General features: G+C 37.5%; 1 protein-coding gene and 1 non-coding gene across 4 annotated transcripts in view; one reads left to right on the top strand and one right to left on the bottom strand.

The window, feature by feature from the left end:
• The window catches only part of PRCP (prolylcarboxypeptidase), an 80,208-nt gene that overhangs the window by 19,061 nt on the left and 46,778 nt on the right, over positions 1 to 14,369 (bottom strand). For all 3 annotated transcript variants that reach the window (XM_030828907.1, XM_004093116.3, XM_030828906.1), the window contains 4 exons: positions 12,455 to 12,556; positions 9,605 to 9,786; positions 9,203 to 9,360; positions 8,341 to 8,510 (listed from right to left, as the gene is read on the bottom strand). In XM_030828907.1, coding sequence (XP_030684767.1) covers positions 8,341 to 8,510; positions 9,203 to 9,360; positions 9,605 to 9,786; positions 12,455 to 12,550 — 606 coding nt within the window. In that variant the 5' untranslated portion in view covers positions 12,551 to 12,556. The remainder of the gene's footprint in view (positions 1 to 8,340; positions 8,511 to 9,202; positions 9,361 to 9,604; positions 9,787 to 12,454; positions 12,557 to 14,369) is intronic.
• LOC115830575 lies at positions 439 to 539 on the top strand. The gene has a single exon (XR_004026121.1). It is a non-coding gene; the product is annotated as a small nucleolar RNA U13 (small nucleolar RNA).

Genomic DNA, 14,369 nt, shown 5'->3' with positions numbered 1-14,369 from the left:
ATACTTTAGCTTAATCCTGATAATGTGCAGATATTACCCATGTGACAAAAGCAAGCACTTGGCCTGTTGATTGTTTACATAGAGGCTGTGATACAATCAAACAACAAGGAAAGAGTCTTGGCCAACCATCTCTGTCCAAAATACTCAACTCCCAGGTATCCCTGAACTTACTTTCTATTTATTTTGTGAGCCCTAGCAAACGGCTTCTTCTAAACAATTTCTACATAAGGTGTGTCATTCCTACGCATGCTGTAAATGCGCTGAAATGTGAATAGCTGGGACTGAGGTTGCTAGTACAACTACTGAATATTCTTTGAGGGCAGGGCAAGTTCTTTCCTCACAATAACCAAGATAGCACGATATAATGTATAATGATCATTCCCATTTCACAGAAGAGAAAACAAGCTCCGAGGTCTGGCTACAGATACACAATTTAAAAACCATGAATGTAGGAAGCGTATGATTGGGCTTTCATGCTCACATGTGAAATGGACCGCCCTCAAACCTGGTTATGCTATCGGCACATTAACTGTCTGATGTGGGAAAAAAAAAAAAAAAAAAAAGCACTATGAATATAGGTCTCAACCCAGACGTCAACCACAAAGTCCTGTTATAATCATCTGGTTTCCCAATATTACATAATAATAATAGCTATTATTATTTATAACTAGCATCAATTTAGTGCTTTTACTTTATACCAGATGCTATGAAATACTCATAACAACCCTAATAAGCATTACAATTGTTATTATACACATTTTGCAAATGAGGAAACTACAGCACAGAGAGGTTAAGAAACTTGCCCAAAACCACACAGCAAGGAAGTGGCAGAACTGGGATTCAAATACAGACTCTAGTAATCCCAGTTACTCAGGAGGCTTAAGCGGGAGGATCCCTTGAGCCCAGGAGTTCGAGGCTGCAGTGAGCTATAATCATGCCATTGCACTCCAGCCTGGGTGACAGAATGAGACCTTCTCTCTTAAAAAAATGAAAGAAAGAAAGAAAGAGAGAGAGGCCGGGCACGGTGGCTCACGCCTGTAAACCCAGCACTTTGGGAGGCTGAGGCGGGTGGATCACCTGAGATCAGGAGTTCGAAACCAGCCTGGCCAACATGGTGAAACCCCATCTCTACTAAAAATACAAAAATTAGGTGCAGTGGTGGGCACCTGTGATCCCAGCTACTTGGGAGGCTAAGGCAGGAGAATCACTTGAACCCGGGAGGCAGAGGTTGCAGTGAGCCGAGATCATGCCATTGCACTCCAGCCTGGGAGACAGAGCGAGACTCCATCTAAAAAAAAAAAAAAAAGAAAGAAAGAAAAGAAAAGAAAAAAACACAAATGCAGACTCTCTGGAGCTTCCAACCATTATAACTATATTGCATGTATTCAACTAAAAGCTAAAAGAAAAATAACAACACAAACAATGCTTAAATACACCTGCTGTCTCATGCTTAATTTTTTAAAACAATTTTTCTAATTCTTAGATCATCTTTATATTTTTCTAGGTTTATTTGTTTTGGCAAAAACTTAGAATGAATTTTGTGGCAATATGAAATAATAAAACCTTAAAAGTATGTAATAGTAAAAAAAAAAACAAACAACTGTAAAATAGTAGAGTGATACAAGGCATTTCCTAGAATAAATATGAACATTCAGGAAACAGAAAGAGCATTAGAAAGTCCATTTTACTCATTCCAGTTTTTAAGTGTATAGAAATAGTTGAGAAAATAGGACATTCATGCAACCTTACTACCAAACTAATCAGATCTGCAACCAAGTATTTCAGTTCTGCTCTTTAATCCCACATGCACCAGACAAAGTAAAGATAATGATTTGTTTAAAAGTTTTAAGTGTTCCTACCTATGAGAGTACACATTTAAATAAGAGAAGGCAAAGGGGGTCAAAGAAAATTTTTTAACAGAGGAAGGAAAGAAGATAGGTGGGGGAAAAAAAAAAGACCAATCTCCTCTCAGAGCATGGTCCATCCACATTAGAGAAAGGATTAAGCAGATACATTCAGCTTTTCTAACAGATTTTCTTTCTCTAAGGCTTCAATACCCCTCTCACATTCACTCAGATAATCACATTAGTTTTGTCATTAAAAGCTCCCTTTTCATAGAATGCACCTAAACCGCTTAAACCACCCAGAGAGGTCGCATACATTACCAAACACCAAGACAAACGGAAGAGATTTTTCCATCTTATGTCATTATTTCACTATATCTATCTAGATGCACAGAAGCGTATGCTGAAATATTTGAGAAGTTATCAGCTGAAATGTGATTCCAAAACTAACAAATCACAGCATCCTTTAAAATTGCTCTTTAAGCTGAGAAGAAACCTAGTAATTTTCATGCTGACAGAACAGTCAAATGACAGAGGGGTTTTCTGTTTCCCTTTTCTCTTCTTCCTTGTGTTCTACAAGCCAAGTCCATGATTATTTCTGCATGAATGTTGCAGCTTCTGTTAACAGTAAACAAAAGCAAATGGAGTCTGAGTGTGCAAAGCCCAAAGACAAATTAAAAGGAACGATACTTGAATTGACACGGAAAATGGCATTTAGTTGCTGCCCATGGATCCTTCAGAACTGTACAAGGTCCCAGACAGAATTGGAAATCACCTGCTTTTTTTCATAACCCAACTGTTACATATTATCTCACCATTCTAAGCCTGAGTTACAGACTCAGAAAAGGACGCCTGTTTGTCAGCCCTTTAAAAAGGAGGAAGTGTATCAGAGGGAGGAGGAGTTCTGGTTAAATGGAACTATCCAAGTGAAAGAGCGGTCCCCAACTGGGTAGTGTTCCAGGGATTAGTGGGTTGGGAGAACACAGAGGGGGGTCAAAAAAGGAGAAATAGAATGAACAGTGAAAGAAAGTGATCTGAAGCTACAAGTTTGGGAGGGAGATGTAGTGGAAAAATTCTGAAAATCAGACTAACTAACTATAGGATGAAATTGGAAAAAAAAAAAAAAGAAATTGGAAACACAGGCAATGGAATTTCTCAAGCAAGGGGCAAGAGATAAGATTACTTCTGGTGGGGTGCAGGCTGGAAACAGAATTATAAATACAAGCAATCAAGAATTCCTTGATCTGTCAAGAGAAAGGATAATGTCAGTAAGAAATAACTGAAGAGAATGACAAGAATTAATCCTGGATAAAAGAAGTAAAGGGTGATTGTGAGGGAAAGACCTAAAGATATCTTACCTTAAAAATAAACTGTTATAATGCATATATATAAAGGATAAAAGAATTGCAGTAAATCAAAAATAGATGACAAAATATTTGAGGTATACTCTGCTGGTTTTTGAGTAATAATTTAGAAGAACAAAGGATAAAATATTTATTCACATGTAAGACTGAACAGCAAAATATCCCAAAATGAACATTAAAGAGGTAGGGAGAAAACCAGTTAGACTGCTTACTACTCCAAATTGTGGTACACCAACTAACATTAAACAGCTATATTTCTCCAGCCTTTTTCTAGGTAAGCGGTTGGCAAAGTACAAACCCCAGGCCAAATCCAGCCCACTGCCTATTTTTATAAATAAGTTATTATTGGAGACAGCCATCCTCATTTGTTTATGTATTATCTATGGCTACTTTCATGCTACAGCTGCAGAGTTGTGGCTCATGCTTGTAATCCCAGCACTTTGGGAGGCCGAGGCGGGCAGATCATGAGGTCAGGAGATCGAGACCATGGTGAAACCCCATCTCTACTAAAAATACAAAAAATTAGCCGGGCGTGGTGGCGGGCGCCTGTAGTCCCAGCTACTCGGAGAGGCTGAGGCAGGAGAATGGCGTGAACCCGGGAGGCGGAGCTTGCAGTGAGCCAAGACTGCGCCACTGCACTCCAGCCTGGGCGACAGAGCAAGATTCCGTCTCAAAAAAAAAAAAAAAAAAAAAAAAGAAACCATATGGCTCACAAAGCCTAAAAATATAGCCCTTTAAATGGAGAAAGTTTCTCAACCTCTGTTCTAAATAACGAGAGAATTCCCCATATGTTTTTATCATCTGACAACTCATTCATTCTTCAAGTGAGAATAAAGATACAAATGTAATTCTCACCTTGTACACAGATAGATATAGAGTTAAATCTGATAGATGTTACCCTGTGAACAATGGTCCCCTCAACCCTCAGTCAAGTTTCCTCCTAATCCAGTGCAATGCAGTAGATGATCATAGGCTCTGAACAGTGAAGACCCAAGTTCAAATCCTACTTCTACCACCTCTTAGTTGAGCTTTAATTTCTTCTCCATAAATCTTGGATTATAGCTCTTTTCCTACACAGTACTTTTAAAAGAATTTAGTGAGACAGCATACATGAAAGTGCTTTGTAAATAGTAAAGTAATATGGACAGATAAAGCATTACTAGCACACAGATGTTTATGGAGATGAACTAGTTCAGATTTAGTTTTTCCTTATCATTTTGATCCAGGTTTTCTTTTCTTTTTTCGAGGCAGGATCTAGCTCTGTCGCCCAGGCTCACAGCTCACTGCAGCCCTAAGCAATCATCCTGCCTCAGCCTCCCAAGTAGCTGGAACTACAGGCAGGCACCACTATGCCCTGCTAATTTTTTTGATTTTTTGTAAAGATGAGATCTCACTATGTTGCCCATGTGGGTCTCAAACTTCTAGCCTCAAGCAATCCTCCCACCTTGGCCTCCCAAAGTGCAGGGATTACAGGCATGAGCCACCATGCCAGGCCTATTGATTTAGGTTTTCTTTTTATTTATTTATTTATTTATTTTTTATTATTATACTTTAGGTTTTAGGGTACATGTGCACAACGTGCAGGTTTGTTACATATGTATCCATGTGCCATGTTGATTTGCTGCACCCATTAACTCGTCATTTAACGTTAGGTATATCTCCTAAGGCTGTCCCTCCCCCCTCCCCCGACCCCACAACAGTCCCTGGAGTGTGATGTTCCCCTTCCTGTGTCCATGTGTTCTCATTGTTCAATTCCCACCTATGAGTGAGAACATGCGGTGTTTGGTTTTTTGTCCTTGCGATAGTTTACTGAGAATGATGTTTTCCAGTTTCATCCATGTCCCTACAAAGGACATGAACCCATCATTTTTTATGGCTGCATAGTATTCCATGGTGTATATGTGCCACATTTTCTTAATCCAGTCTATCGTTGTTGGACATTTGGGTTGGTTCCAACTCTTTGCTATTGTGAATAGTGCTGCAATAAACATACGTGTGCATGTGTCTTTATAGCAGCATGATTTATAGTCCTTTGGGTATATACCCAGTAATGGGATGGCTGGGAGAATTTCAGACCAATATCCTTGATGAACATTGATGCAAAAATCCTCAATAAAATACTGGCAAACAGAATCCAGCAGCACATCAAAAAGCTTATACACCATGATCAAGTGGGCTTCATCCCTGGGATGCACCGCTGGTTCAACATACGCAAATCAATAAATGTAATCCAGCATATAAACAGAACCAAAGACAAAAACCACATGATTATCTCAATAGATGCAGAAAAGGCCTTTGACAAAATTCAACAACACTTCATGCTAAAAACTCTCAATAAATTAGGTATTGATGGGACGTATCTCAAAATAATAAGAGCTATCTATGACAAACCTGCAGCCGATATCATACTGAATGGGCAAAAACTGGAAGCATTCCCTCTGAAAACTGGCACAAGACAGGGATGCCCTCTCTCACCGCTCCTATTCAACATAGTGCTGGAAGTTCTGGCCAGAGCAATCAGGCCGGAGAAGGAAATAAAGGGTATTCAATTAGGAAAAGAGGAAGTCAAATTGTCCCTGTTTGCAGATGACATGATTGTATATCTAGAAAACCCCATTGTCTCAGCCCAAAATCTCCTTAAGCTGATTAGCAACTTCAGCAAAGTCTCAGGATACAAAATCAATGTACAAAAATCACAAGCATTCTTGTACACCAATCACAGACAAACAGAGAGCCAAATCATGAGTGAACTCCCATTTACAATTGCTTCAAAGAGAATAAAATACCTAGGAATCCAACTTACAAGGGATGTGAAGGACCTCTTCAAGGAGAACTACAAACCACTGCTCAATGAAATAAAAGAGGATACAAACAAATGGAAGAACATTCCATGCTCATGGGTTGGAAGAATCAATATTGTGAAAATGGCCATACTGCCCAAGGTAATTTATAGATTCAATGCCATCCCCATCAAGCTACCAATGACTTTCTTCACAGAATTGGAAAAAACTACTTTAAAGTTCATATGGAACCAAAAAAGAGCCCGCATCGCCAAGTCAATCCTAAGCCAAAAGAACAAAGCTGGAGGCATCACGCTACCTGACTTCAAACTATACTACAAGGCTACAGTAACCAAAACAGCATGGTACTGGTACCACAACAGAGACATAGATCAATGGAACAGAACAGAGCCCTCAGAAATGATGCCGCATATCTACAACTATCTGATCTTTGACAAACCTGATAAAAACAAGAAATGGGGAAAGGATTCCCTATTTAATAAATGGTGCTGGGAAAACTGGCTAGCCATATGTAGAAAGCTGAAACTGGATCCCTTCCTTACACCTTATACAAAAATTAATTCAAGATGGATTCAAGACTTAAATGTTAGACCTAAAACCATTAAAATCCTACAAGAAAGCCTAGGCAATACCATTCAGGACATAGGCATGGGCAAGGACTTCATGTCTAAAACACCAAAAGCAATGGCAACAAAAGCCAAAATTGACAAATGGGATCTAATTAAACTAAAGAGCTTCTGCACAGGAAAAGAAACTACCATCAGAGTGAACAGGCAACCTACAGAATGGGAGAAAATTTTTGCAACCTACTCATCTGACAAAGGGCTAATATCCAGAATCTACAATGAACTCAATCAAATTTACAAGAAAAAAACAAACAAGCCCATCAAAAAGTGGGCAAAGGACATGAATAGACACTTCTCAAAAGAAGACATTTATGTAGCCAAAAAACACATGAAGAAATGCTCATCATCACTGGCCATCAGAGAAATGCAAATCAAAACCACAGTGAGATACCATCTCACACCAGTTAGAATGGCCATCATTAAAAAGTCAGGGAACAACAGGTGCTGGAGAGGATGTGGAGAAATAGGAACACTTTTACACTGTTGGTGGGACTGTAAACTAGTTCAACCATTGTGGAAATCAGTGTGGCGATTCCTCAGGGATCTAGAATTAGGTTTTCTAACATAAAACATGATCTGCTCTTTTCAACAACTTCGTATTGTCAAAATTCAATCTAATTCAATATACATTTACCTCTGGCCTGCTATATACAAGACACTCACTGGTCGTTCTACTTTTTAAATGAAGAAAAACAATAGCAAATGAACTTGTTTAAGTTACAAATTTTTAAGCAAGGTATACATATAATAATTCAAAGAGGTGGTTAAATTAAAAGTGCATTTGAAACCCGGCTCTATATCCCCAATTCTATTTTCACTTCCAACACTCATTCTAGCTGAAGAGTTGGTTATATTCTCTAAATTTAACCATCAAGTTGGCCAGCCTTTGTTTTTAAAACTAAAAGGAAAGTTCTTTACAAAGAAATGCTTAAAATGAACATACACCATAAAGAATTTCGACATGAAAAGAACCCTAAAATTTATACTGTAATGTGTCCTTTTACTTTCCAAAGTGTTTCACATCCAACATTTTATTAGATTCTCAGCACAATCCTATTTGGTATGTAAGTACTGGTATTCCATTCTACAGAGGAAGATAGGGGATGGGGAAAGAAACGCACCTTGCCTGAGATCACACAGTTGGTAAGTGAAGCAGCAGTTCTGGACCAAAACCTCACTTTCAGAATCTAATTTGATGTTCTTTCTACTCTACTGTGCTGCATGGGGTCACTCTTCACACTGAGGGTAGTACTTACAATGCTTTCGCAACTGACTAGACCATAGTGCCATGATAATGACTGCCATTTATTAAGCATCAACCATGTATTATATAGATGGAAGTTACACATATATCACAAAGATTAAACACATTATACATGCAAAGTACACAACCTAGGATTTGGCACATAGTAATTATTCCATTAACAGCAACTTTTGGTATTATTTCTAATGCATACAACTCTATAATCAATGAATTCTATCTCCGTTTTTCAAATGAGGAAACTGAGGCTCAAGCTAGGTAACATGTCCAAGCCCACATAATCAGAAAGTAGCAGAATCCAGGATTCCAGCTCAAGTTTGACCAACTCCAGAGCCCCTTTGTCGCTGGGACTTTCTCTGAGGCAGAAAGTCAGAGTATGCACATTAAAAAAAAAAAAAGAGAAGTGTGTTATTAAAAAATGATGACAGGACATTTTCCCGTTACCTTGATAGGCCAAGCAGGCAAAGGCTGTAAAAAGTTAGATGCATAAGGATAGTCCACCATTGCCAGATTCACCCAGGTTTCGGAGATCCAGTCTTTCAAATGTTGGATGTCCTGAGAAGTTAATGGGCTGCATAAATGAAGGGCTCCAGTAAGCCACTGCAAACCACTGCCTGGGAATAGAATCATATTGTTGGAATCCAAAAAGTACTGGTCAACAGATGGCTTTACAGATCATTTATTCTTCACATAGTATTTTAGAAAACTCAATCTTTTATACCCCTTCTCCCAGGATATTTTCAGAGCAACTGGAGAATCTCACGACAGACAAGTTGCCTATCCTCATAGTTTACCAGAATTAGTATTCAGAATTATTCTCCCTTTTTAAGATACTGTTAAATGAATAAATAGGAACACCATAGAACAACAAGAATACATAAACTACAACTTAGTAAAACAAATGGATGTATCTATCAAGCAGCGCTGAGCAAAAGACAGTAGACACAAAAAAGACATGCTATGTAATTCCAATTACTAAAACATTTAAGAACAAGTAAAAATTAATCTATGGTTCTAGAAGTGAGGATGTTTTTGCTGGGTAGGTATGGAGGTAGTGACTGAAAAGGCACGAGGAGATTTCTGAGATGCTGACAATGCCCTTTACTGATTTAAATGCTAATTACACTGTGTCCTTGCTTTGTGAAAATTCATCAAGCTACGCATTTTGATTTGATTTTGATTTGTATAATTTTCTGCATGTACATTATGCTTTAATAAAATGTTTACTTAAAAAGTGACAACTACTGAATTTAACAAATGAAAGGTTAAAAAAACACACAATTCCATTCTCTTAATTAAAGCTTACCAGTATTTGAGAGTCGATTAATGGCATCCCAGGACCTGCGGATGCTCTCTGAACAATGTGGACCACTTTTCCTAAAATCTGTAGTTACAATCTTCATAAATACCCCACAAGGTACTAAATCCTCAAACTGCCAGATAGGGGCAGAAGCTGCAAGAGCTCTAAATGGCAAGAAAATCAAAGAAAGAAAAAAGAAAAGAAAAAAAAATATATATATATGTCATCTAAATCAAGTTTTAAAGTTGAAACATAATAAAAATAGTGAGAAAAATAACACAGCTGTTAATGAGACAGAAGCCAGAAACCTCAGTGTAATCGAATGGAACATGTTTTACCCAAAATGAATCTCTAAGTTTCCCTTGATAATCATTAAGAAACGTTCATGTCCAGTACAAATGCACCTACCCAACTACCATATGAGGATATTTCATCCTAAACCAGGCTGCAAGCATGCCACCATAGGAGCCTCCTATGGCAATGACAGGTTGATTTTCAGCTCCTGGGATTGTTCTTTTCAAGTGTTTGATTAACTCTGCAAAATCAGCCAGAGCTTGTTCTGATGTCAGAAAATTCAAGTGTCTGGAATCCTAAAGAAAAATAACAAAGAACATGGGTATAAATGTGCACGTAATAGTAGCTTAGGAATAGCATGGATCCAGAAGAGAGCCAGTGTCAGATAAGCTTTTCTCTAAATAGAATTTCTAGGCAATTGAGCTAAAATGCCTAGTCAAAGCAATAGCTATGTGGATTTAAACTCATGAAAATGATTTTAAGTTTGTAGAAGAACATAATGTATTCTGCACGCAAGTAGGTTGTAGAAACAATAGAAACAAATTGTAGGTGAAATTTAATAGCAAATGTGATCAAATATAAACTAAGCTTAACAGATAACTGTTATAACTTTTGTTTTAAATCTTGGCACATTTAAAATGTCTACCACATAGGCAAATATCAACTAAATCTAGTGGACAATTGAGGTAAGAATCACCAGTAAAAATAAAACTCACCCTTCTTCATCAGAAAGATTATATATGACCTTGGCCATATCAACAACTGAAACCAAGTAGCCTGCCTATTTTAAACAATTATAAAATTGGAAAGAAAAAAAAACTTTTTCAGGTATTGGAAAACAGGCAACATGAAACATTGATCTTTGAGAAAAGGAAAACTCATAATGTTAAGTTTCATAAACATCCTGCTCTCTACATGAAGACAATTTCCCTACTGCAGAAGGTGAAGCCCAGTGTCCTGCTGAGCTGAGAAGGCTAAGAAGGTCTTTTAAAATAGGTCTGCAAATTCTTGACACTCCTTCCTTTAAAAGGTGAAGCCTAATTCCACTCCCTTTGAACTTGGATGGGATTTAATTACTTGGTTCTAATGAATAGAATGGGGCAGAAATAATGATACGTGACTACCAAGGTTAGGTCATTAAAAAAACACTGCAGCTTCCACCTTGCTCTCCTGCATTGCCAACTTTGAGGGAAATTAGCTGCCTCATAATGAACTCAAGTAGGCCCTTAACTGCAGCCTCTTGTCAACATTCAGCACCAGTTTTATCCCGTATGTGAATAATCCTCCACATGAGAGGCTCTCCAGCCCCAGTCAAGCCTTCAGATGACTGCAGCACCAGCTGACATCCTAACCTCATGAGACCCCCTGAAACAGAACCACCTAGCTAAACCACTCCTAATTCTTCACCCATGGAAACTATAAAGTAATAGATGTTTATTGCTGTTTTAAGCCATAAGGTTTGAGGTACATCTTTACTAGACAACTAATACAACTACATACCTCTATTAGGCTACCCTGTTTGACTTTCATGCTTTGGTCTCACCATCCTGATTTCTTCCATCATCTGGCATATTACTGAATCACATAGATCCCATCTTTCCTATCTCCTATATATGCCACCTACTCCTTTAGCTTCCCCCCTCTTCCAAGATGTATGCCTTCTTACCTCCTCTCTCCCTGTCTGTCACTATCCTTTACTTCCAGTTTTTATGGCACTCTGTACAGTTGAGTGCATTTATTTTCTAATCCTTGCATAATATCTGTAATATCCCTCATGCTACTGACATATTCTGTGAGCACACAAAGGGAAAGAAGTATATCAAAAAGAGCCCCTGGCTCCATTTTGCTAGCACAGTATCAATCATAGGAACCTAGGAGAGGAAGTTATGCTCTATCTACAACAAGCTGACTGCTTCCCAATGGTTTCAGGACTTGTCAAGTCCCTTAATCAGATATTCACGCAAAATACCAACCTAAAGAATAGAATTTCCCATACAGCTCAACAAATATCATTAAATCGTCCCACTTTCTATTTATAACACAACATTTTTACTTAATTTTACTCATGCATTTATTTATAATATGAGATAGTAAAACCTCCTTTTTAAGAATAAAAACTCCTTTCAAAACAGGCAGCCTAGTAAAGGACTGGCCCCAAGTCCTTCTAGCTGAGAGTTCCCAAAAGCGTATGTATACACTGGTGGTATTAGGAAACACATAAACATTTTTAATGGAACATTTATTGCTTCATTTTAGTGTAATTTGGAAAGAATAACCAGTACATACAGCCCTTGGTTAAGATAATGCTAAGTTTAAAAAGTGAGTTGATTACAGAAAAATATTAAGTAAACAATAGTACATGTGGCAAATTAATATAGCCAAAGTCACGAGGCTAGTAGTACATGAATGACTCAGTTGAAGAAAAAGTGTCCTGGTTTATTAGGTAGAGTCTGTGACAAAGGCCAAAGCTCCTGTGAGAACAGGAAAGGCTGAAAGGGAGTCCAAGGGGCCAGTTGGCCTTAACGCATCGTACAGCTTATTTGTCCTTATTTTATTGATTTTATTACATTAAAAACATCTTATCAGATAAATTTGTTATGCTCATTATATTTTTTCCAGTGGCAGGCTCAATAATTTAAGTGTACAATTTATAAAGCGGAATTGTTTACTGATAATTTTGAAATAATAAAAAGCTCCCTGTACTGTCTCTGCAGCCACAGAGTAAAATTTAACTTTCTGAGGCACACAGAGTTAAAAACTGATTAACATTAAGAATTATAATAAAATGGCTAAAAAAAAACCTCAATCTGTTCAAATTGTATCTCAAAAGAAACTATTAAATATAAACTATTGAGCTTTTAGACATTTCAAATTAAAGTTATCTCACAGTGGGGCATGTAATTTAGAAACAATTCTAAATTGAAAAGAAAAAACTTGTAACTTAAAAGTAAAAAGTATCTTTACCTTGAATGAGTTGTCACCAAAGGGGAGAGACTCTCCATAGTATCGATGTTCAGCAAACACCAACATAGCTTTCAGTTCCTCAGCCACATCCCACATGAACCCCTAAGAAGAATTTACAAAATCACAGGATAAAATCAGGATGTGAAGTCACCGAACCTTTTGGCAAACCACATGCAATAGATGTTAAGCCAGACCAAAAAGAGCACTCTACAAAGTTGCACAATTTATGTTTGTTCTACAAATAAATGACATAATTGATGTCTTATTGTTGCACATCAGTTGCACAATTTATGTTTGTTCTACAAATAAATGACATAATTGATGTCTTATTGTTGCACATCAATCTCACACTTTATGTGTGAAACAATTAAAAATAATCCCAGGTTGCTCATCCACTAGTCATCCACGTCTTTTTATCCTGACACTCTAGCCCTAGAATCAACATTATGTCTAAAATGGTCTTCATGTACAAACAGCCGGTACAAATCCTACTGAAATTATTTTTAAATAAGGAGGAGGGCCTCTTCCCCAACTCATTCTATGAAGTTAGCATCATTATGATACAAAACCTGGCAGGGACACAATGAAACAAAAAAACTTCAGGCCAATATCCCTGATGAAAATAGATGCAAAAACCCTCAACCAAAAACCCAAAAACTAGCAAACCAAAATCTAGCAGCATCAAGAAGTTAATTTACCAGAATCATACAGGCTTTATTCCCAGATGCAAGGATGGTTCAACATACACAAATCAATATAGGGAATTAATCACATAAACAGAACTAAAAAATAAAACCACATGATCATCTCAATAGATGCAGAAAAGGCCTTCAACAAAATTCAACATCCCTTCACGGTAAAAATTCTCAATAAACTAGGTATTGAAGGAACATACCACAACATAATAAAAGCCATCTATGACAAACCCATAGCCAACATCATACTGAATGGGCAAAAGCTGTAAGCATTCCCCTTGAGAACTAAGACAAGGCAAGGATGCTCTGTCTCAGCACTCTTATTCAACATAGCACTGGAAGTTATAGCCAGTGCAATCAGGCAAGAGAAAGAAATAAAAGGCATCCAAACAGGAAGAGAGGACGTCAAACTATCTCTTTTCACAGATGATATGATGCTATACCTAGAAACCCCACAGACTCCACCAAAAGACTTCTAGAAGCGACAAAACAACTTCAGTAAAGTTTCAGTATCAAATTCAATGTATAAAAATCAGTAGCATGTCTATACACCAATAACAACCAAGCTAACAGCCAAATCAAACACACAATCTCATTTACAATAGCCACAAAAAGAATGAAATATCCAGGAATACAGCTAACCAAGGAAGTGAAACATCTCTACAATGAGAATTACAAACCACTGCTGAAAGGCATCAGAGACAACACAAACAAATGGGAAGACATTCCATGTTCATACACAGGAAGAATCAATATTGTTAAAATGGCCATACTCCCCAAAACAATTTACAGATTCAATACTATTGCTGTCAAACTACCAACATCATTTTTCACAGAGTTAGGAGAAAAAAACTCTTTTGAAATCCATGTAAAACAACAACAACAAAAAAAAAAAAAGAAAAAAAACTTGAATCGCCAAAGCAATCCTAAGCAAGAAAAACAAAGCCAGAGGCATCACACTACCTGACTTCGAACTATACTGCAAGGCTACAATAACCAAAACATCAGATACCGGTACAAAAATAGGCATGCAGACCAATGTAACAGGATAGAGAATCCAGAAACAAAGCCACACACCTGCAATAACCTGATCTTAAATAAAGTCAACAATAACAAGCAATGGGAAAAGGACTCTGTATTCAATAAATGGTGCTGGGATAACTGGCTAGCCATATGCAGAAGATTGAAACTGGACCCCTTCCTTTCACCATATACAAAAA

This window comes from Nomascus leucogenys, chromosome 15 (assembly GCF_006542625.1).
Source record: "Nomascus leucogenys isolate Asia chromosome 15, Asia_NLE_v1, whole genome shotgun sequence".
NCBI classification, from domain to species: domain Eukaryota; kingdom Metazoa; phylum Chordata; class Mammalia; order Primates; family Hylobatidae; genus Nomascus; species Nomascus leucogenys.
This window is presented reverse-complemented; position numbering and strand designations above follow the sequence as displayed.